Raw genomic sequence first — 23,996 nt, 5'->3', positions numbered from 1 at the left:
ATGTGGGTGAAAAATACTATAGTGGCACTGTGTTCAACTGGTTGAACGCAGGCTCAAGGGGGAGAATGAAAGAGCCCCATCTCTTAACATAAAAGTGAGAGGAGGGCTAATCCTCCCTCCCCTCTCAGCCCCTAACTGGGATGCAGACTTCTCCACCCGCTTTTCCTGCCTACTTTCCCAAAGGCCACCCTTCCTCCCTTGCCTGCCTGCCCACCTCTTTCCTTCGGTCACTGTTGTCTCTCTGGAGGAGCCATTTGATGGTAGCTTGCGGGGAGCGAGGTTGGCACTCGAGAAAGGCTGTGCTTCCTTCCACCCCGTATTGAACAGCTTCTACTGAGTTCTTGCTGGCTGGAAGTGGGAGAAAGGAGAGATAACCAGATGATGATTTATAAAGGGAGACATGGCATCTCTGTAGTGTAATTTAAGCTAATCAAAGGCTATCTACCCAAAAGAAGTGACCAAGTTTGTTAACAGACGCCCTTTTCAGATGAGCCTAACTTCCCACTCAGCTCAGATCTTTCAGGGAATATGACCACTGCCTGGGCTTTGTGTGATCTGCTTTAGAAAATCACACCATGGTTCTGTGTATATATATATATATATATATATATATATATATATATATGTATGTATGTATATATATATGTCTGCATTTGTACATGTGCACAGGACACCAGAACCCATGCCATTTATTGAACACGATTTGCGACCCTGAATCCTTCTCCTGCTGAAAAGCTGGTACCTCATGAAAGGCACAAAACTTTCCTGCAGCTGGACAGCAACTGTCCTTCATTATGGCTGTTGTCCTCTACTTGATATACCACTTTGTGGAGTCCTTGATGCTCTCTGAGCTTGGTTGTTTGCCTGCAGATGTTTCATTACCCAAAAAGGTAATATCAACAGTGCGAGTGCTGATGATGTTACCTGGCTGGGTAATGAAACATCTGCAGGCAAACAACCAAGCTCAAACAACAAGGACTCCACAGTTCAACCCTAGGCTACATATATTCTCTTCTATTGAATACTAATTTGTTTTTTTTATACATACAATTGCATCTTTTCTTCTAGAACTTGGCTTCTCTAAAATTAGCCAATATACAGCGCTGTCCTCTATGAGCCTATCCTGTTGAGGTTAATGAAATTTATCCTCAGAGATGCCAAATAAAATACTGCAGATATTTAGAAGACAAATATAGCTAATTTACCAGTTGCATTCGTTACAAAGCCAGCTATAGTGAAACAAGAAAGTACAAAAATGTTGGTCTGAATACATTCTTATTCTTCAGTCATGTTCCTTTTTCTGATCACATCCATTCATCCATCCAACATGAAAAAGTCTCTGCCTGCTTTATCCCTGTCTGCCTATCTTCTGGGCCAAGACAGTCCAAATTACACATGAAGGAAACTCTTAGTATGTGTTCAAAATAAATTAAGCACACATATAAATGTGTACCTATTTGGAAAACATTTGTTGTAACTTAATACTTTACAAAGTCATTTAGCTTTATATAGATATTAACTGGCAGATCTTAATGTGGTTGCAGGTAAACAACAATCAGACAAATGGACACAAGAATGAGGCAGGTAATAAAAACACTGATCAGGGAATCCTTTGAAGGCTGCCTTCTTCGTCTTGTCCCACAAATGAATCTGCACAACTGTGATGTCTAGAAACTAGGTTGTTGTTACTTTTATCCTCCAAAACAAAAACAGGTGATCGGGAATAAACCTTTCACGTGGCTTATTGTACAGAAATGAGGAAGGCAGATACATAGTTATAGCCATACCTCAAGACAGTCCACCCTCCACTGATCTCTTCTGGTAAGCTAGCCATTGATCTATCTACTGTATGGATCAAAATAGTACGTGAAAGGCAGCTATGATCCACTTTACAGGCACCGGGGCAGAAGAAGCAGAGCGACTGTTCCCCAGGGCTTCCAGTACGGGGAATGCTGCCCTCTATTTCCTAGAGACTAAGAATATGGCACCCACCATTGGAATTGTAACCCCTGCACTGACGGATGGGGTTGCCGTGCCGGACATCTTGACGTCTGCTACGTCTGCAGTGAGGGAAGAAGCAACCAGATAAGCAACCGAAATCTCGGACCCTCCCACCAACAGTAGAAACAGCAACATGATAGATCGCCCTTGTAATCCACTTCGTTGTTCTATTCTCTGGCCAGAACCCATGCAGGGAGCCCTTCAGTAATTCTTAGCCAATAATGGAAATCTCTCATCTCTTCCAAGATCCCAGTCCCTGCCCTGCAACATTTATGTTCTGTATGCAACACAGTTGCATATCCCTAGATGATTTCAACATAACCTTTTATACTGAAGTGGCTCTAGGCAATTAGAGTGAGTTGCTTCTGCAGGATCCACAGGCAATGAGTGACCTGAGTGTCTGTCAGTACACTGTATGTATCTCCTCATTGGTGGGATGAAGGCAACAGTATGCTGGCTTGCAAGGACATTACTAGTTCACCGATTCTAGCTTGGGTAGAACAGCACAAGTATGCTTGGGATGCAGATTGTGCTTGTGGTGTGTTGGCCAGTGGGCCCCAGAACTGGCTGGTACTGTGTCTTCACAGCTAGCATGGAATTCACATGTGACACTGGTGGGAGCAGGCTGACAACCTAGTCTCCTCTCTCCCTGTGCTACTAAAAAGCAGCATGGGAAAACCTCAATTGACCAAAGTCATATTGGGCAGTTTAGTTACCTATCTATGAGCCATCTAGTGACAACCATGGCATACAAGAATGTAGTTAGGAGTGTAAGAGGAATAAATGGTAAAGTGTTTGAATTCATGAATGAAAATTAAGGAAAGGAAGGTATGCCGTGTCTCTGTGAAACCCAAAAAAACAGGGGAAAGATGTAACAGATCTGAGTGAAGGTGGTCTGATCTTGTGGAGTGGAGTTGAATTCATGCAGGAAAGTGCAGTATGTTTAATCATGATTGAAACGACTAAAATGTATATCAGAAAATATGAACTGGCGTCATCTAGATTATTGTAGGTGCAAAAGAAAGTAGGAATGCACAGGTTAGTGACAGTTGTATGTTATGCTCCAGTGAATGGAGATAATGAAAAAAATCAGAGTTTAGGGCAAACATTCTGAATGGATTTTATACTGTTAAATGACACAAATGGATGGGTGGAAATGAGACAAGAGAGCACAAAAACATGACTGAGCCTTCAGAGATCCAAGAATGATTGCAAATTGTGATGATGATGAATATCTGCTTAGAAAAAGACCTGCTAGTTTCAGATACGTAGTTTAAGCATAAATCTATTTTTACTGTATATACACATAATAAAGGAATCAATATAAATCTAAAAGTATGATTGATTTGACTGTTTATGATGAAAGACTGAGAGAATTAATGAAGGGATGGTGAGAGTGGTGAGATGTTCTGCACATGAAACAGACCATTCTTTAGTAGTGTCAACAGTAGTTCTTAGGAAAAGGACATGAAAAACTACTATAATGTAGATGAGCTCCCAACTGAATGAATGGAAAGTGGATGTAAGGAAAGAGGATCCAGAAGTTTTTCCAAAAAGAATAAATGTCGTCCTCAAAAACATTCTCCCCCCTGAAGTGAGGGTCAGCTCCATCCCTCCTTATTTTCTGGAAGTCCTCAAGACCTGCTTTGTCATCAGGTCTGGGAATCTCAGGGGACTGGTGAGATCTTGAGGTGGCTCTGTTGCTGACTGAATCGTGTGTGTGAGTGTGAGTGTGTGTGTGTGTGCATGTTTAAACTTTTTAAATATGACTGTGTTTGACACGTTTATTATTTTTTATACTTTTTTGCTATATGCCACCCAGAGTCACTTCTTGTGAGATGGGTGGCCATACAAATTTGATACATACATACATACATACATACATACAAATAAATAAATAAGAATTAAGTTACAAAGTGCCATTGATGTGAAGTTCTGTTAATGGGAAATATATAAAAAGATGCTTTATGGAATGAGAAAATAAAAAAGGTTGTTAAAATAAATGCAAATAAGAGAATAATTGCTGCAAACAATGATGAGAGAGAGGTATTGTATACTTACTATGTATGGAGAGAAAAAGCTGCAAAGTTGTAGTCAACGAGAGCAAGAAACAATTAAAAGAGATAGAGAAAATGCAGAATTGATTTTGATGGAAATACACAGTTGAAGTGGATGAAGAGGGCTAAACAAGAAGCTCTCTTCAGTGGAGCAGGAGAGCTGAATGAAGAAGCCCTGAAATTATTTGGGATCAAATTGAAGTGAGGGAACACTGGAAGGTGTATTTTAGAGATCTGTATAGGAATTACAGTGGTATGTCTAAGAGAAGTTAATGGTACGTTTAAAACAAATGAAGGCATAAATGCTGTAAGAGTTTTGAAAAGTGGTGAGGCTGCAGTGTTGGTGGTTTAAAAGGAGAGATATGGATTTTGTTTGCTTACAAAGTGGCTGTCCAACTTATGGAACAATATCTGCTGTTTGTACCTGCACCTGACAGTTGGGAGAATGTTTTTGCTATCCCCCTAGACAAAGGAAGGGAAATAAAGTGAGTGTAAAGTCTACAGGGACTTAGTTTCTTTAAGTATGCCTGGGAAGTATCTGGCATAGTTGTGATTGGAAGTATAGCTTCCACAATGACAAAAACAAAAACAAAAACACAATGTGTATTGTGATGTCACAGCACAAACCCCAGCCTTGTAGTGGATGCAAGGATGTAAATCATGATGCAGGTTTTGTCATTTGCCCCTTTCCGCTGCCCCCATAAAGCCTAAGATTGGAAGGACATGAAGAGGGACATTGAGCATAATTTGAGAAGTGCAGTGTCTAAGCAGATCAACTGTTCACTGAGAAATGTATACATGTGAAAAAGAAAGTTTTTTCCTTTTTTTTTTTTTTTTAAAAAAAGATGTATATGATAACAGGGTTGAATTATGGAATGCTTCACAAAAACATGGAGTTGAAGGTTGGATGCTGAATGGAATAAGAGCAGTATATGATGAAAGTGAGGCATGCATGAGAGTAAATGGAATACTTGGTAAATCGTTCAACACTGAACAGGGAATAAGAGAAAAATATGTGTGAAGTCCCCTTGGTTGTTTAATATATTAAAGGGCAAATACATTCAGAATGGTTGCAGTGACATTGGTCAGAGAAATGATTTTGCCTGTACTTGGCTGACAACCTAAATGATTTGCAGGAATAGATAGACTGCATGATGCAGTTTAGAGTATGGCCCTAAAAACTGAAGTCCAAGTTATTTTGTTTGATAGGGAAAATGGAATCAATTGCAAGTTATATGCAAAGGGCAAAAAAATGAGAGGAAGTTGATGAATTTCCATACTTCGATAGAACATTTATTAAAGATGGGAAAATGCAGATACTGATAGAAAGGTAAGGGGTAGTATGCGCTGCCTTGCAAAGAATGAATGTATGCTGAAAGAAGTGAAAAGAGCCATGTATTATAAGAACATGCTGCTGCCCATTTTATTTATTTGTTTGTTTGTTGGTTGGTTGGTTGGTTGGATTTCTCCCCCACAACAGGGGACTCTGGGCGACTTACAAAAAACATTAAAACTATAAATATATATAAAATACATAATACATCTAGAATTTTGCTATATGGAAGTGAGAGTTGGGTATGTCAGAGAAATAGGATTACTTAAGAAGCGTGTGCTGTAAAACAAGAAGAGATAGGAATAAGAATGGATGGGGGATGAGCAAATGGGGATTAAATAATCAAGTCAGTGACCAGAATGAAAGAAGTACATTGCTTATAAAGAGACTGCATGAGGATCAATTCACTTAACAAATATAGGAAGGAAGAGTGAAGGAGCTGAGAGGAAGGGGAGGATTGAGAAAGCTGGGGTTGGATAAAGTCGATGAGAATCCTCAGAAAGAGGTGAAAAGCTTACAGAGCAAAAGGCAATGCATAAAGTGGTGGATGGCTGCAGTAGAAAGAAAGGTATGGAGAAATATAATGGAGTGTTTGTGTAAACTAGATTTAGTGAGATTTCCTTCTCCCCCCACCCTTTCTCTCCTGACTCTCATTTCTTTTGCTTACCACTTTTTATTTTTTTTCTGAATGTTGCATAACTTTGTTTAACCTGAAAGGGAATGGTATGAATATATGTATGGTTCATAGGCTATCTCATAGGCTATAATTCTATCTGGGATCATCTCTGAATCTCATATTATGACAACATTACTAATTTTCCAAACTGTCATCAGGATTCACCTGTAAACCCAATTTACTCCCAAATCTTTTAGAAATAATCCCTTTTCTACGCTGTTCTTGTCTCCCCAGTTATTTTTGAAGCCCCTTTGCTGAGGATTTCCAACCCAGAGCTGCATTTAGCAATAGCAGGGTTTCTAGTCTCACAGTACCTCTTGGAGGAAGCAGAATAGCGGGAACAGGATTTGCCATCCCAGGCACAGTAGGGATCCCTAGCCAGGCAGCAGTCAGCACAAGCTTCTCCATACACATCACAGCGGTGAAGGGCCAGGTGTGTTAGCCCGATGGCTGAGGATACATAGAGCTGTTGCTGTTGGGGCATAGTAACATTCAGATATTGACAGAGCTACAGATTCTTCTGCTCCCACAATTCACTAGCGAATTTATTCACTGGGGATGGTGGTGATATAGATTTCCTTGAGAAAAGGTGGAGAGAAACACTGCTTTGCCCAGCTTACCCAGAGTTGCACCCCAATATAGTCAAGAACTTTTGGAGTAAACCCAAGGCAGTACAGGCACTCAAAGGAAATGGAAAGGTGCTAGAATTGAGGGAGGGGACACCTCCAAGTATCTTGACCTATTGCCAAGAAGACCACTAATTAGGGGAAAAAGCACACCTTTCTTCCAATGAACCATCTCTGAAGCTGATTTAGAAATTGTTTCAGGAAGACAACACTCACCCTTTTGGAAGAGATGGTCATAGTCTTGATTGGGGCTGGAACCTGTAGAGAAACCAAACAGTTAATCCGTGCATGGCTGGTCCCTGAAGTAATTTAGGGAGAGTAGACTGATTAATGTATTACAGTCGTGTGAAAAAGAAAGTACACCCTCTTTGAGTTCTATGGTTTTACGTATCAGGACATAATAAAAACCATCTGGTCCTTAGCAGTTCTCAAAAGTAGGTAAATACAACCTCAGATGAACAACAACACATGACATATTACCCCACTTTTATCACTGTTCTACAGGGTAGGTGCAGTGACAAAGAAGGCACACCTCCGAGATCCCATCAGATGGCATTATTTAAAAGAAGAGATCTGGAACATGATTGCCCTCTGGGAACGTGTGCAACGGGCAGAAATAATTGGAGAATGTCAGCCCTTTGTGGTAGGCCAGGTCAAGGAACACACTCAGCAGGGACTCTAGGAATGCTTTTTATTGTAGTAAGATAGAATAATAGCAACTTGAAAGCCTGTCCCAAACCCTCACTACCCCTTTTTAAGGACAACATGGTCAAGATTCTAGTCTGGTCTAGTGGTTAAGACAGCAGGCTAGAAAGCAAGAGCCTGTGAGTTCTAGTCCTGTCTTAGGCATGAAAGCCGGCTGGGTGACTTTGGGCCAGTCACTCTCTCTCAGCCCAACTCACTTCACAGGGTTGTTGTGGGGAAAATAGGCAGAGGAAGGAGTATTAGGTATGTTTTCCACCCTGAGGTATTTATAAAAAATAATAAAAGCAGGATAAAAATCTAAAAAAAAAAAGATAAGGCTGTTCTGAATCTCACACTTTCTACTTTCCCAGGACTGAGCAAACATTTCCCTTCTCCCACCTCCTTCTCAGGACCTTCTCTCTTCTACACAACTAACCTGACCCTGGGCCATGAAGGGCTTTATAGGTAACAACTAGCAGCTTCAATTTCACCCAGAAGCCTACTGGAAGCCACTGCAGTTTGCAGAGTAATGCCGTTACGGTGCACCCATAACTATTAAGTCACTGCATTCTGGACCAACTGCAGCTTCCAAGTTGTCCTCAAGGGAAGCCCCACGTAGAGCACATTGCAATAATTTTGACAAGGAGGGCCAGGATGGATGCCCAACCATCATACTGGTCCAATCAGAGATCACCATCCAGACTCCATATAGCAAATGACAGAGCCATTTAGTAAGTGAACAATGAACTGAAGTGTGAACAATGAACTTCATAGCTTACATTCTGCCACTACATTATTCCTGCTCGCAAGCACATGTGCTTAATGGAAGAGCAGGTGTAATTGAATTCTTAGGGCGAAGTAAGTATCACTTGTACCTTGAACACCTCCACCTCTTCTAGCATCAGTTCTTCTGTTTCCAAATCATCTTTGGGCAAAACTATAACTTTCTGGACAGTGCCACGATCTGGAACATAACCGAAACAAATTTTATTTAGATCTCTTTTGTGTAGTTTCCGGTTTTAACTAGCATTAATAGTTGTTTAAAGACTAGTATCTGCATACTTGGAGAGTATCTGTGAAAGGCTGGTTAGCTTGCTGTCATAAGAGACTGCTGGTCAAGTTTCATTCAGCTCGAAGAGTTTTCCATACAAGAACTGGTTGAACTGACAGGTTTTGTCATAATTTGGCCACCACAGAGAAAGTCTTGCTCTTGGCAAGAGTCTACAGAACTACAGAATAGTTCACAATCCTGAGATGAAGGAAAGAAACCTAACAAGCATGTAATACAACAATCAGAAATAAATTAAACCCAAGAGAAAAACTGAAGAACTCAACATCAAGGAAACATTCTGTGCTTATACTTTTTCAGTTTATACGAATCTCAGGGAACTACATGGATGTGTCTTATTTAAAAAAAAAAAAAAGAGTGTAAGGAATGTGTTTTTTTCAATGAGGGCTACTGATTTCATGAGATAGCTAGTCAAACAGCACAAGGTCAATATGCATTAAAAATACAGTGTTACTAAAAATGTATTTAAAGTGAACCCTCATTTCATTACTCTGTAGAACCTTTTCATTCTTTATACCAGCTTGACTCCCTAATATAACAATCACAGCTAGCAGCATGGGCTGAGAGTGGATGTGTGATCATGACCTTTGCAGGATGAGGGTTCCCTGCTTCCTCTTCAGTTAACTGAAAGGGAGGCTGATCTTCATCTATCCCTAAGAAGACTGCTGGCATTAGGACTTCCTTGAGTTTCCACTCGTAAAAGGAAATGCAGGTAGACCTCAACTTACAACCACAATAGGAACCGGAAAATTTGGCATAAGCAGTGTGGTTGTTAAGCGAGGCATCACGTGACTGCACCTGATTTTACATTTTTTGTGGTGGTTGTGAAGTGAATCACTATGGTTGTTAAATGAATCACGTGGTTCCCCATTGATTTTGCTTGTCAAAAGACTGCTGGGAAGGTTGCAAATGGTGATCACATGAGCCCAGGACACTGCAACCGTCGTAAATGCATGCCGGTTGCCAAGCACCCAAACTTTGATCATGTGACTATGGGGATGCTGCAATGGTCATAAGTACAAGGACTGGTCATAGGTCACTTGTTTCAGTGTTGTCGTAACTTCAAACGTTTGCTAAACAAACATTCATAAGTTGAAGACTACCTACTGGCTTTGCTTTACTTGCAAGAAATAAATGCAAGAAAACAAATAAATTGGCTGTCCTTGCAGTGACAAATTGGAGGGAAAGGTTTAAAAACAAAATGAAGAAGAATATTGAATTCTGAATGCTCTTCTAGAAGACTTTTGCTAGTTCCTATCTAGTTTGTGCTGAAATATGGGATCTGAGTGCTTTCTTCAAGGCTGAACTGGGCCTCACCTTATAAAACACAAACACCATTTTGAATTTTGTAGCATGTGGGGGTATAGATTTCAAAGTGAGTGAAAACATTTATAACTATATCCAAAGACTTGCAACTGGATATATTCAAATTTAAATTGTAAAAAAAAAAGTGTTTTTTAAAAAATATTTGTTGTGATTACTTTTTTGTAACTCATTTTAAAAACCAGATGTAAATGCTTCTGAGGAAATATTAGATACGCTCTGAAACATAGAGGTGGGGCTGGCAGCTATTCCTTTCTGCCATTTCCATAACAAACTCACAGGACTGGCTTCTGAATGCTGAACTTGCAGCTTTGTTATGAATTCAGATGGCTGAAGATGGTATTAAAGGCAAGCACCTGCTGTCTGAGCAACCAAACCAGTCCTCTTCTACATGCCTTCTGTACTGAATGCCACCCACAGCCATGAATTCCATCAGATAGTTCCTCGATCCCAGAACTTTTTTGGGTTCTTTTCACAACAGGAAATAACCAAGATTTTCAGATTCATTGCACCTGTGGCCAGAAAGAAAGCAGAAACTCCCTGCAGGCTCTGACAGGTGGTGGCCAGACTGTGTACAGCTGCTGGATGTTGTGCAGTGAATTGGGCAGCCCAGAGAACAGCTGTGCAGACACACAGTATTTGCCAGCTAATGAGGAACATCCTTGGTTACTAGCATTCCTGGCCGCCTGCTTGGCATGTTGGCTGGGTATAGATTTGGCTGGGCTCCTTTGACTTGTGGGAGGCAAGTAACTCACCTACAGCAGATTCAAGCCAGCACAAGGAGCCATCTGCTAGCCTTGCCTCCCCTCTGCATTAATTCTGCATTTTGATAAATCATGTCATTAGATCTGTGTGTTTTTTATGCTCAAAGTAATCAGCAATACTGTTCCATTCACTTCAGTGGAGGGGACTTGGACATGTGCTAAATTTTATGCTTTGAGTTAATAGTGCCTCCAATGAAATCTAGGAAAATGGTCAGTCAACACTGCCTGGTTTTCATAAGCAGATAATATTACATCAGCCTTCCCAAATAGAGTGTCTTCCAAATAAGTATGATAGATTTCAGCCTTCCATCCAGGGTCAGGGTTATGGGCACTGAAGTCCAACACATCTGGTGGGAACTTTGCTGGCTCAGATAAATTCTATGCTGGAGCTTCTAGAAGGCCATCTCTTGACTGAATCCACTGGGATCCTTGTTTGATAGTGCCAGGAAGCACATATATTTTTACTCTGTTAGAGTCAAACTCTTATTCACTCAAACTGAGGGAACATTACCTGAATTCTAGTTCTTACATCTGGGGCAGCCTTGCAGGTGTCACAGGAAACCATAAGAAATGAGGAATCAGTTCTATATAGAAAGGGACTCTGAAGTGTGACTTATGAAGCAGTAGATTCTAGCCTGAATTCCTTTGATTTTTCCAAACAAGACCCTGAATAAGCAGACATTCCAAATGCTCTCCTGTGTTCCCAGAAAAGTATTATAGTACAAGTGGAAAAGTTGGAGCTGGGATTTGATAACTCTGTTACTCCCTTCCAACTGATTGTATTGCCAGATACATTACTTCCGAAACTTACTAGAACTTGGGGAAGAGAAGCTATAGAAAAGTTTAGATGAATACCCCTAGACTGCCTATCCCAACTGATTATGCATAAATCCCAAATGCTCATCTTCCAGGCTGAGGATTGGTGGGTGGAAGTGCTGTGTATTCTCTTCAATGCACATCAGTGGGTACCTGTGCCCAGGAAAAGCACCTCATAGCGTCCATCAGCTGCATCCACCTGGTCCACAGCTATAGTTGTGAACTTGTACTTGACGTTGGTTCTCACCACAAGAGGTTGGCGGTGTATGGGATAGACACCATTGTACATCATTGGATGAGTGCGCATGAAGTTGATCACCTCATCAGGATAGTCCTTGGTTGATTTCATTGAGGGTGTAAATGTCCCCCCTGGGCACTGAAAAACCAAGGCAAAAATAGAATAAAGTCAAAAATATAATTGACTGTGGTTCAGTCAATATATAAATGATTTTTTAAGGAACATCTCCCTTTCTTACAGATGGGAGATGTTGCAGCATCTTACAGAAGCCAATCTTCCAAGTGCTTTCTATTTGTCCCCACTCCCGGTATAATCTCCTCCATAAGCTAGTATAGTATAGTGGCTAAGTACATATCCACCATCAGCCATGGAATCTCACGTTCTCTTAGCCTGGGAAGAACTGGAGGAGGGAGTGGTAAGTGTGCCACTCTGAGCTCCTGGAAGAAAAGCAGGATACAAATCCAACAAATGGATGTAATGGACCTTGGCTGCTTTCCATAAAAGGATTCTCTCTTTTGTTCCTCACCTGAAGGCACAAGAACCAGCTACCAAAGTAATGTGGGATAGGACTGTGTAGGACTATAGTCCTTGGGTTAAGAATGACTGGTTTAAGGACAACCCATAGTTAAGAACGGAGCCTACTGTAGCAAAATTCGAGTTAAATACAAAATGATTTGAGTTAAATACAAAATACTATTTATACAGTAATATACAATAATACTGTCCCAGCTTACATACAAATTCAACTTAAGGACAGACCTTGGGAATGGAACTCGTTCTTAAACTGGGACTGCCTGTATGTTCATGTTAGAATGCTTTGCGGGTTTTTTGTTCAGTATTTTTATATCTTTGTTATTAGTTTTCTTGGGTATTCAACTGAATAGAAAAGCAGGATGTAAGCTTAACTAACTAAATGAAAATAAAAATACTGTTTTCATTCTGGGAGAAGGAAAGATTTAAAGAGTTTACAGGGCAGAGAACCTGTTGCCAAGTGGAGCCAGCGGGCCTTCTCCTCCAGACCTGGTCTTAAAGAGATCCAACCCTTTCAGCATCTCCCTCAGTTTGCTTTTCGTTTCTTTACCAGGCTGAGCCTCTTAGGCTGAAGTATCTTTGTGCGTCTCTCGTTTGCCAACAGCAATGTAATTCTTAGATTATGGAGTGTTTTAGTAATGCTCATAAAAAAAACTCCTAATCCCACCTGAAACAGCTGCTCAGCTGCGAGAGCCAAACCCAGCCTGTTCTCTGAGTTTTCTGGAAGCCTCCCCATATATAGCAAAGACCGGCTCTTTTTGGCCCTGTGGGTTGTACAAGTAAAAGAGACTGGAAAACCGCACTCTCTGAGCCAGCGAAATGAAACAATGAATTCTCCTTATTTTGGAATATTTTGCCAACAAAGAAGGGATGCCAGTAAGTGAGTCTAGAGACCACCAATCTAGAGAGGAAATGCTAATCAGCCTCACACGTGGTGGCCAAATGTTGAGCGCTGAACAGAACTGGAAAGAAGTGAGCTGTGCTCTACCAAAGGACATGATACTGAAGAGGCTGGGGAAGCACTGGGAAGGAAATACAATAAGTGTCAGAGAATCCCAGCATGCAGGCAGAAGGGGAACCGGGGAAGAAGGAGAAAAGCAACTGGGCTATCAAAGCAGAAGTTGGATCAACAGGAAGAACAGCTTAAGACATTTTCCAACAGGGAATGTCATCAGTAATATCTTTCTCTGTAACTGTGAAAAATGCAGAAAGGAGAAGAGCTTAGTTAGACTACTGGAGCACCCAGGTCTTTCTAGTTTTCACAACTATGGAGTATTTCTCTGAGGTTTTACTTAGAGATCTTCTTTATTAGCCCTAGTACTTAAAATCCTTTAGCTAGAGGTGCCAAAGAACATGTCATCTAAAAAACTCTTTCCCCTATCAATGAATTTCATTTTGGATCTTGACCTCACAAATGAATTCTATTAATGGAAGCGATACACAGAAATGAATCCTTAACTGTGTGTATGTGCACGCACTCTTGCACACTTCCATACATCTCATTGATCCATAAATATTTGTTTATGTACACATCCAAAGGGCAAATGGTCACATATAAAACCTTTATTCTTGGGAGAACATAGATTTCATCTGGAAGAGGGATCAACATCCCAAGGCAGTCTGAGAGAGGAGGAACCCACTGGCGATCTAACCCCTGCTTACGGTGCCTGGACGGGGATAAGGCATTTTGCCAGTGTAAGGCATCCACTGATAGTTGGGACCTTCCTTGTGGGCAAACGGTCCATTGAAGACCATGCGGATGTCAGCCATGGAGTAGACACACACGGCGGAACCCTTAAACACAGACCTGTGCAAAGAAAGACAAACAACAGCTCCACATTCATCTCAGACATTAATAATCTCTTTCATGTAAAAATGCTAGCTGTCATTTGCATTTTTCTTTTCTGCCCTTCACGGCTGCAATGGGGGAACATTCCTCTTCACTCATCCTTGGTTGTTGGCAAGCTCTTGGAATTCCCTTAAACCTCTGATAGCATGTGCAATGACCCAGAGCCCCAAGAAACCTGGATTAGCAAGGGTTTGGGGTAGAGAGAGAGAGAAAGCAATGTTGGTTTTTTGGGCCAGCCCCAAACAGCTGCTTTTGAGTTATCCAGCCATGTTCCCAATGACATAACATTCCAGGATTAGTCATTACTGTTACAAGCATTGAGGAAAATGGCACGGGCTGCTGCTGCTGCTGCTGCTGCTGCTGCTGCCTGAACTAAGAAAGGGCCTGATGCTTCCTTGATCCTTCTGGGTGAAAATGTGTCTTGGGGAGGGGAAGGAGTCACCACCTGCCTTCCTCCCTAGATGACCAAGTCATCAACTACAGCTGCTAGGGTGCGGTTTGTGGGAAAACCCTACGCTTGGCAAGCAAGAACTTCTGGGCTTTGTTCCAGCTCTGCCCAAAAATTCTGCGACAACCTTAGTTCCAAACCCTCCTTGGCTCAGCAGGGAGCAGGCGGCCAATATGCACAGAATGGTGTCAGTGGCATCTGCTTTTACCATTATTTTGACTTCAAGTTAAGCCTGCGGATTTTGCTCAAAAAGACTAGAGGATAGATTATTATGAGTACCAGAGGAAGCACTCACCCCGAGGCTGCAAACACAGCATAAATGATGGGGTTCTTCACATCCTGGGTCTGCTGGATGAAGACATCCTCTTGAAGAGAAAGGAGAGAATCAGTCACACAGCACAACTGACTGTCCTAATGATGCAGCGGTAGACAATCAAAGGGATCTGAAGTTAACCCAGTTATACTGGGAGCAGCTTTCTTGGCAGATATCCTGCCCTCCTTTGTGGAGCTACCTACCTTTGGCAGGGGGACTAGTAGGAATAAAATAATCAGATCAAATCCATAGTGACCTAAAGAGAAACGGATTTGGGGCTTTGGCACTCCCTGTCTCTTCTAGCATATAATTCTGCCGTAACAAAGTGGTGCAAATAGTCGGGAAACTCACTGTCTTTGCCAAAGCTAGCTACCCCAGCTCAACTCAGCCCAGTGCCCTGGGGGGATTAATGCAGATGCAGAGCTGCAACGGATCAGAGGAGACCTGAGTCTACTGGACGGTGAAAGAGGTTAAGCCAAATTCCATTAATCTATTATAATCTACACACCAACTAAAATCTGCAATAACATCTAATAAATCCCTTTTATCATGCTGGATTAGAAAAAGTGTTTAAAATACAAGTAATGATCATTGATTAGACCTGGGTTGCCTAAAACCACTCTTTTTTTTTTTTTTTCATGTTTCAGCCGATTTTCAGACATGCTCAGTTTTCAGTTTTTATTTAACCTTTCATTTCAGTCCCAACTGGGAATCAAAAATGTCCCTGCAGAGGGAAGTACCACAGATGTTATTTCTAACTCAGCCTCAGATGCTGATCGAAGAGATCCTTCTGGTAAGCAGGCAGGAGCCCTGCCAAGAGATTCCAGAAGAACCCAGGGAACGAAGATAGACTGTGAACCATCTGGTAATAATTCTGAGGAAGTGAGGCGAAGCAAGCATAGGAAAGGCACAATGCTAACTTGTGCCTTGGCAGCAGAGAAGCCATCAAAGCCCTCTGAAGGTGCTAAAAGCTACAGTGGGACTTCTCCCAGAATGACCAACAGCCATCTGTTTAGCTGGTGTTGAGAGGAAGCTGACAAGCAGCTGGCTAAGAGCTTGCTGCAGCCTCTCTAGCAAATGGGATCCCCAACTTTAATCACGCTGGCCCTGGAGCCCCTCATCTTCTCCTTGCCCCCAAATACAACAGCTATCAGGAGGTTAAGCAGGCTCCCTGCCTGAAAGAGGTTCCATTACCTCAAAGCCAGCCCTGATCTTTACATCTGGCAACTCAAAGCTTTCTTTTTCACTCTTATTCTTCCTTTTTTGCAAGTGCTGAAAGCTGGTCAATGTAACATGATGAAACAAATTGTCACGGGGCTTCCCAAACGAATCTGACCAGCCTGTTTAGAATCAGGTTTTGCTGCAGTGCTGCTTATATCAAAGGAATTCCTTTAAGAAAAGGCCTATTTTAAGTCAAATGTCCTGTTTTCCTACAACAGCCATCTGAACTGCAAATTCTGGAAAGCCTGCAGGTAGGACATGAGGACAGTAGCACACAAATTTGCTTTGAGAAAAGTGATTTTTTTTTTTTTTGGCAGAGCATTTCATTCATGGCTGACAAATCCCACATTTTAAAAGATCCTGTCAAAAGACACTGCTGTTACTGTTTCTTATCTCCCCTGCTCTGACCTCCTGCCTTAACCCTTCCATCAAAGTTTCCAAATCGCCTTTTAACGTTTACTGAATCTTTCCAAGTGCTATTTTAGTTTTCTTGGTTTTAGGCACATATCCATGGTTTCATTTATCCGAATGGGTGTTCTTGCTGTCTCTTCAAGCCACACTATTTTTTTCATTATCCAAATTATATCATACTTTTCTACTCAATTAACTTGTGGAATGCTTTGCATGGAAGGCAGACATCCCCACCTTGGCACCTCGGAGTAGGCTGAAGTAGTTCCACCAGCCATGAGCCACATGGATGACAGAGCTGAACTGCTATCAGATATCCTGAAGATAAACTTCAGTATAGAGTTTTCCCCCTTTTCCACCTTAAGCAGACCCAGCAAGAAATCTCAGCTCTGCCCTCTGACCGAGAAAAACATCTCATTTTTGTTTAGAATTGGGGGGGGGGGGAAAGGTTTTTCATTTTAAGTGAAAACTAGACAAACATTTTTTCCAGAGATATCAGCACAGTCTGTGGAGCAGATCCGATCTATCAACTGCCAGTGGGAAATTTGTCTGAGCTTCACAGCCTAGGCCATCTCCTAAATTGCTTAGGGCTTCAATTACCCTCTTACATACTCCCTCATCTCTCTCCATTTCTGCCCCCCTCCTCCATGCAATCCCTGCCCTGAATATACATACGGAGTTCATCGAAGTGTGTTTCAATTCCATCGGGCCCTGGCACAGAGCAGATGAGTCGTGCCTTGAGGAATGTGCTCCATTTATTTACTAAGCAGCAATGGCCTCCGTCATCATTCTAAACCAAAGAAGAGCCGTGATTTAGGTTGAAATTCTATCTCAATCATGGAAGATCAGTGGTTAAGGGTGGGCCTGTCACTCTCACTCTCAGCACAACTCACTTCACCAGGTTGTTGTTATAATGAACAATATAGAGGTACTATATGTTCCGTCTAGGATATAAATGTCATGTATTAAAAAAAAAAAAAAAACCCACAGAGGCTATAGTTTTCATCTGCAGCTTAATCATACTGGAATCAATAGGGTTTATTTTTAGGCTTGCACTGAAACTGGAATATTAGACTCTTTTAAAAAAAATGTTCTCACGGGGAAAGCCTTGGGAACAGAGCAAGAGAAATGACTGTATGGGAAAGAACAGATATTCTAGCTGCAGAACAATGGCAGCAGAGGAGTTTTTTACCTTTCAGAAAGGGTGGATGGGGGAATACAGAAATGTTTAGGGTGATGTAGTTTTTTTATGGGAAACTCTCAACTACACCCAGTCCTGTTCTTCTGCACCCACCAAGCAAATGCGTCCAATGCGGGAGTAGACAACCGGGCTCTGTGGCGAATCGGTGGACTTTTCTCGGAAGAAAAAGTATAGCTTGTCATCATTTTTCTCAGCACTGTCTGGGATGAGCTTGGCATGGACAAATGCTGGATCTGCAGAGGGGAGTGAAATCAAGAGCATTACTAGGAGAAAAGAATTGGGAGAATATTCTTTCTGGTCTCCAGAAATTTAGAACTGCGTGCCCAAACTGAGCCCTTGAAAGCTTTGGTGTGGCCTCCAGACATTTCTAGACATTGTTTTCAAAAGCTAATTTGAAGGGGGAAATGATGAAATACATGACCAGAGCCTACATTTTGCCTCACACCCCTTCTGGAACTCAAAGGCCAAATGTGGTCTTCAGCCTAGAAAACTTGCACATCAGGAATCTAGAGAATGCCAGTACAACGAAGTCTGTACGATTCCTCCCCAGCATTTTGATGTCAGGCTTCACCCCACTGAAAAAGGAGCATCCCTCCATTTTCTTTTCATGCTCCCAATCTGCTGTAGTTAAGGCTTGAACTTAGCTTATTGTTTCAGAATACAAAGCACTGCCAAGTTAACTGGCTCGAGACTCTATCAACTGGCAAATTTCCCTAGCATATTACAATGGAACATATTACTTGTTCTGTTAATTGCAGTTATTTGCCTCACATCTTCTGTAGCCTTGTCTGGGACATGATTCTTTTATCTGAAATTAAATTCTCAATTGAAAAGTGATCTAGACTGAAAGTAAGTTGCGGCATGCCAAAGGCTAGGTCCCACTCTTAGGAGCACACATTTTGTTTGGAGAACTCTTGTTTGAAGAAGAAGACCTGCAGTGTCTCTTCTGAATAGCTCGCGTGGGGAAATTAGCTTGAAACATCTGTGTTCACATACCAGAAACCTGATCTGACTTTTTTTTCTTTGGTGCCTTCAAGTCAGTTTTTTATTCCTGGCAATTGTCTGGGCTAGTTCCTACAGTTTTCTTGGCAAGGTTTTTCAGAAGTGGTTTGCCCTTGCCTGCTTCTTCCTAGGGCTGAGAGAGGATGACTGGCCCAAGGTCACCCAGCTGGCTTTGTGCCCAAGGTGGGACTAGAACTCACCATCTCCTGGTTTCTAGCCTGATGCCTTAACCACTGCACCAAACTGGCTCTGGATCTGAATCTTAGCCTCCCCAAAAGTTGGAACTTTAGAATTCTACCCTCAACTGGTCAAATAATAGAAGCAATTTTAATAATGCAATTGCAGCAAGATTCACCACCACTGGTTTATGTTTCCATTCTCACAAATTAATTTTGCTTTTCAGGAACTGTGATGTAATTAGCCAAATTTTCTGGATCCTAAAAGGATATTGGAATTTCAGTTGAGTAAAAGAAGAGCAGTTTAGATGTGTTGTAGTTGTTTTTTCACTGCAGAATTTAGGACTACTGCATTTAACAAAATTGGTTCGAGTGCAATAAAGCTTATGCCAATAACAACTAAGTGAGTCTTTAAGAAGGCATACAGTTCATTGCTTTTTTCCCCCAGTGGCATACAAATACCAGTAATAAAATGAATAAAACACAGGTTCCAAAGTGACTTATGGAAAGGTTAAAATGCATAGTATAACAACAGTTTTTAAAATAAAAACCAACTACACATTCAAGCAACTAAATTAAATAAATACAGCTTTTAGCCCACTTTCAGGGACCAGTATGGGCCAGTTCATGTAACTGCCAGGCATCTGGTATGTCCTTATGTCTTCAGCTGGTCCGACCTACCTCAGCTCATGAACATTAGCCATGCAGACGGCTTACTGGGCTACACAAATCCTATAGTTTTAGCACATCACAATAAATAAGGCTATACGAATGCTGAATCAGGTCAAGGTCCATCTTTTTCCAGCATTTTGTTTTTTCACAGTGGCCTCTTGGGTGTTCACAAGCAGGAGATGGAGACGTGCCAATCCCCTGCTGTGGCTCTCTTGATCCTAGAGTCTTGAAGACCAATGGCGCAGTAGACCTGTACTCCTTGAATTCATCCAATCCCTTTTGGAAGTCATTGAAATTAGTGACCACCGCCATAGCTTAATTACATGCTGTGTAAAGACCTAGCTTTTTCTTAAAGGACAGGTGTTTGAAGCCTCTGACCATTTTGATTGCCCTCTTCTGCGTTTTTTCAGCTTTGTTGTAATCTTTCTCAAATGTGGCCACCAGAATTGTACACAATATTCCAGATGTGCATGTGCCATAGCTGAGTATAAGAACATTGCCATGTTGATAGCATTATTTTTAATCCCTTTCTTAGTGCCTATAGCATGCAATTTGCCTTGAAGATTTACCTCTGTAAATTAATTCTGGTTTGAATTTTTTCACTTAAAAAAAGCTTTTGAAAATTCCTTTAAGTAATGCTTCACACCCCACCCCCACTTTTTTTTTTAAACTAGACTGCTGTTGGAAAGAATTCCACATCCCTTGCTGTTTTCTGCACTGAAGCACCTTCCTGGGATGGGATGTTAGTTGTCCCCAAGGCAAGCCTTATCTCAGCCAACAGAAAAAAAAATGTTGACACAGTGCTCGGCGAGTTCAGCAGCCATTCACCACAGCTCAGCAGAAAATGTAGCAAACGGTATGACTAACTGTGCTGTAGTCTACTGGGGGGCACTCCTGAATTCTATTCCTTACGTCACCTCATTTGTAATGTAAATCGAGGAAATATAGGATTCCTTCCTTACAAAGCAGAGCTTGAAAAGAGTGAATAGGAATGGGTGGGTAAATGCTAGTTAAAAGTGCTGAGGCAGAGTTTCTCAAAATTTAAGAAACAAAGCCCTCCCAAATTTGTTAGTTCTTCTGCACAGAAACCACGTTCAGGGCTTTCTTTCCTTGCATCAGCTTGTTTTCCATTCAGCTCCTATACACATATCCTATGCATTAGCATGTAAAGGAAGGTGTCCTCAGTAGCTCAGCTGTGCATAGGATGACTAAGAAAAGAAGAAATGAAGCTTCTTTTCAGAACATATATTACTTCATGGCATGGTTGGGCTACATTCAGGAAAACAATTATAACTTGGAACATTATGCATCGATTTGGACATAGCCTGTGTTTTCAGGGAGGTCGGAGGCATATTGCTATGAGTAAGTTTCATCAACTCTGTAGGTGCTTTTATGGACACCTGTTCTCCTATCAGTTGATGATAACCAAAGTTGGGCTATCACTGTGCCAAGCTCTGAAGTCTTCTATATTGTTGAACTTCTTTTCACCAGGCTTCCTGCCATACTGCAAAGGTCATTTCTATCACTGCCATCACTAAACACTGCTTTTGCACCTTCATGAAGACTTTGTGAGGTTTCATTCAGTCATGATTTCAGTGTAGCCACTGACATGCTACCTTGCTTCATATAGCAAAATATATACATATGTCTTGCCTGGCAATACACTTTACTTCCATCACAGTATAGACACTATTCGATTATTTGTAGATTATGTCCACAGATCGTCTAAGTCAAAATTGTATTTGGCCAATTGTCAGGAAGTGTAATGTGATCTTAATTAATTAAATTAATATAACACTCCAAAACCATATTTTTGCTATAATTTCTGTGTTCTAGTCTTTACAGCAATTTTCCCATCTTCCTGTCAAAATTAGATTTCCACAGGATGTTTGGTAGCATTAAACATACTTTAACTTTAGTTTATGATGTGTTCAGATCAGTTCATGACTTTTAGAGCTGGAAATATTTGCTTAAATTATTTTAACCCATGCCAAACAGTGATAGATGACTTCATAAAAAACTCGGTAGCCATATTTGAAGGTGGCATATACCAACATCTTTGTTTCATTCTACATCTAAAATTGTTCCTGGACGTGGATAACAGGGTGAGCTCCTGTTTCCTCCCCAGTTCCTGTCAACCCAACGGGTCGAAAACTCGTGAGTAGATAAATGCGGACTCTCACTCTGGTGGGAGGAAAAATGCTGGCGGCGCCTTGCAAAAAGGAGTTGGGAGCAGTTGCCGGTAAGCGCGAAAAACCGTGCGCACCCGAAAAGGGCATGAAGCAATGGAAACCCCGCCTCCTGTGCCCGCCAGCTGGGCTCTGCCCTAGGAAGGAGGCTCTGGCAAACCACTTCCGAAAAACAATTGCCTTGAAAACTGCAAGGACTCGTCCAAGCAGTCACTGCAGGGTCAGCAATGACTGAGCGCAGACAAAAAAATAATAATAATAATGTTTTAAAGCATTTCTTGCATCCTTGCTAAACTGCTACAGTTTACAAGTCCATAGTACAATATTTCTACCAGCATAAAGTAAAAACTGTAAAATTGACAACTGTAACGTAAGAACAGTCTAGGACTTGTGAAGACTACAGAGTTAAAAGATGGTAAGGGAAAAGCTACAAAATTGCTATAAAACTGAAAAAAGCTATTAGGTTAACTAAAATTCAAGTGATGAATAAAATATAATAAGATAATATTCTGTGCTATCGAAAAAAACACTAAAAGAAAAAAAAGCTGTTGCAATAGAATTTGTATCACTGAATAACAACCCATGAGAGATAGCAATATAATAGTCAGGCATGTATTGAGCATGACTGGTTCTAGCCAGCAGTCAATACCAAGCAGGTTTGGCATGTTGCTGGGCAGAACCTGACCACGTTATGTGCTATGTGGGAATCAGAAAGTAGTGGGAAGATGTAAAATGGGTTTGTATGGCCTGACAACCTAGTGAGGTGGGTGTCTCTGTATGACGGGCAGGAGAGAAAGACGTGCTTGGTGGTTTCCGCTTGCCTGGCATTGCAGGGGCAGAGATACTCTGGGAAGGGGATCTTCCTATCTTCTACTGAATACAGCCAAAAGGAGAGCATTGCAGTGAGCATACCAAGCCCACTGATTACTGTTTGCTATTGGAGACATGAAATATCCTGGAGATCCAAAGCCCGATTATTTAAATGTCCATTTCCAATAACCATCACAATTTGTAGCAAACATTCCTTTGTATGAGAAACTCTGCCGTAAGATTTATGTCGCTGCAAGCACACCTGTCCAGTTTCAGAAACTCGTAAGAATTTCTAGAAGGCTTGCAATTTGGAGCTGTTTGGTTATTTTCTTTAGAGCATCAGTATTAAGAATTGCCAAGGCATATGGTGGCCCATGTAATCCAGCATTTGCTTACACTGATAGCTCTCTTCAGGTTACTAAAATGACATTCCTCTAAACATGATACTCAACCTCAGTTTACTCAGCTGTTTTTGCTGTTCCTTAACAGCTGGAGTTGCAACCAACAGGAGGCTCAGATCTTTTCTCATTGGATCCCATTCCATGATGCATGCTGGAGAAGATGTGGCAGGAGATTAAATGCTCTGGATCAGTTATCAAAAATGACAAGAATACAAACCTGCCCTTTACCATCAGCTTTGTAGGGGGAAATAATGCCAGGAACAGCCTGCTTCTGAATTAACAAAAGGGGAGCCATGACACGGTCATGGAAGCAAACAAAGGGCCAACCACCTGAAAATAGTTGTACTCTTGTCCAGCTGGCTAAACAAAATTATATAAAGGCCAGTTGTCACTTGGTACAGTAATGACGCCTTCAGCAATCTGATTTGCTAAGCCTAAACAAAGGAACATTTGCAGAATACTGCAATGTGCTTTACATGGGGCTGCCCTTGGAGATCACCCAGAGGCTACAACTGATCCAGAGTGCAGTGGTCTGGGCAGTGGTGGGTATGCCCACGTGACTCTGCTGCTCCACAAGCGGTGATGGTTGCCTCTGGGCTTCCTGGTACCGGTTATCATCTATAGAGCCTGGATATTTGAGGAATCGCCTTTTTTCCATTGTTTCTGCCCATCTGGTAAGATTGGGAAGAGTGGACATCTTTAAAGTTTCCTCTATTTGTTCAACAATTTGGACCTAGGAAGCATGCCTTCTCTTTCGTGGTGCCTGTCCTCTGCAATAGTATCCCCCCAGAGATCCATATGACTCCCACCCTAATGATGTTCCAAAAGTCTTTTAAGGCCTTGCTGTTCTCCCAGGCCTTGGGAGCCTCTATAGGTTGCTTTTTGTTGTTATCTTTGGTTTTTCTCTTCTGGATATCTATGATTTGTTATTGTAAAAAATATTTTATTGCTCTTACCTTTACAATGTAAGCCACTCAGAGTTGTTTGGAGTTGGGCAACCTTTAAATTATATATGTATGTATGAGTGTATGTATGTATGTATATATCGCCACAACACTGTGCTTGTCAAACCACCCATGAGGCATTTCAGATCTGTTGATGCTACAAGCATGAAAAAACAAAGGAACTCTATCCAGTTTTCTTGGGCATAGACAGAAAGTATGAGCAAAGGAATTGAACAGAAAGCAG

General features: G+C 41.5%; 1 protein-coding gene across 4 annotated transcripts in view; it reads right to left on the bottom strand.

Moving 5' to 3' along the window:
• SEMA3F (semaphorin 3F) overlaps positions 1-23,996 on the bottom strand; it is a 141,696-nt gene that overhangs the window by 4,578 nt on the left and 113,122 nt on the right. For all 4 annotated transcript variants that reach the window (XM_088133997.1, XM_088133996.1, XM_088133995.1 and 1 more), the window contains 10 exons: positions 17,652-17,791; positions 17,033-17,147; positions 14,711-14,780; positions 13,781-13,925; positions 11,503-11,725; positions 8,253-8,341; positions 6,910-6,951; positions 6,382-6,539; positions 1,993-2,060; positions 215-348 (listed from right to left, as the gene is read on the bottom strand). In XM_088133997.1, the coding sequence (XP_087990123.1) occupies positions 215-348; positions 1,993-2,060; positions 6,382-6,539; positions 6,910-6,951; positions 8,253-8,341; positions 11,503-11,725; positions 13,781-13,925; positions 14,711-14,780; positions 17,033-17,147; positions 17,652-17,791 (1,184 nt within the window). The remainder of the gene's footprint in view (positions 1-214; positions 349-1,992; positions 2,061-6,381; positions 6,540-6,909; positions 6,952-8,252; positions 8,342-11,502; positions 11,726-13,780; positions 13,926-14,710; positions 14,781-17,032; positions 17,148-17,651; positions 17,792-23,996) is intronic.

The sequence above is a fragment of the Python bivittatus genome, unplaced genomic scaffold (assembly GCF_059951505.1).
Source record: "Python bivittatus isolate LINGU-HERP-01145 unplaced genomic scaffold, Pbiv_v1 ctg000080_np1212, whole genome shotgun sequence".
Taxonomy (NCBI): Eukaryota; Metazoa; Chordata; class Lepidosauria; order Squamata; family Pythonidae; genus Python; species Python bivittatus.
The sequence above is the reverse complement of the archived record's forward strand: the minus strand, read 5'-3'. Positions and strand labels throughout refer to the sequence as shown.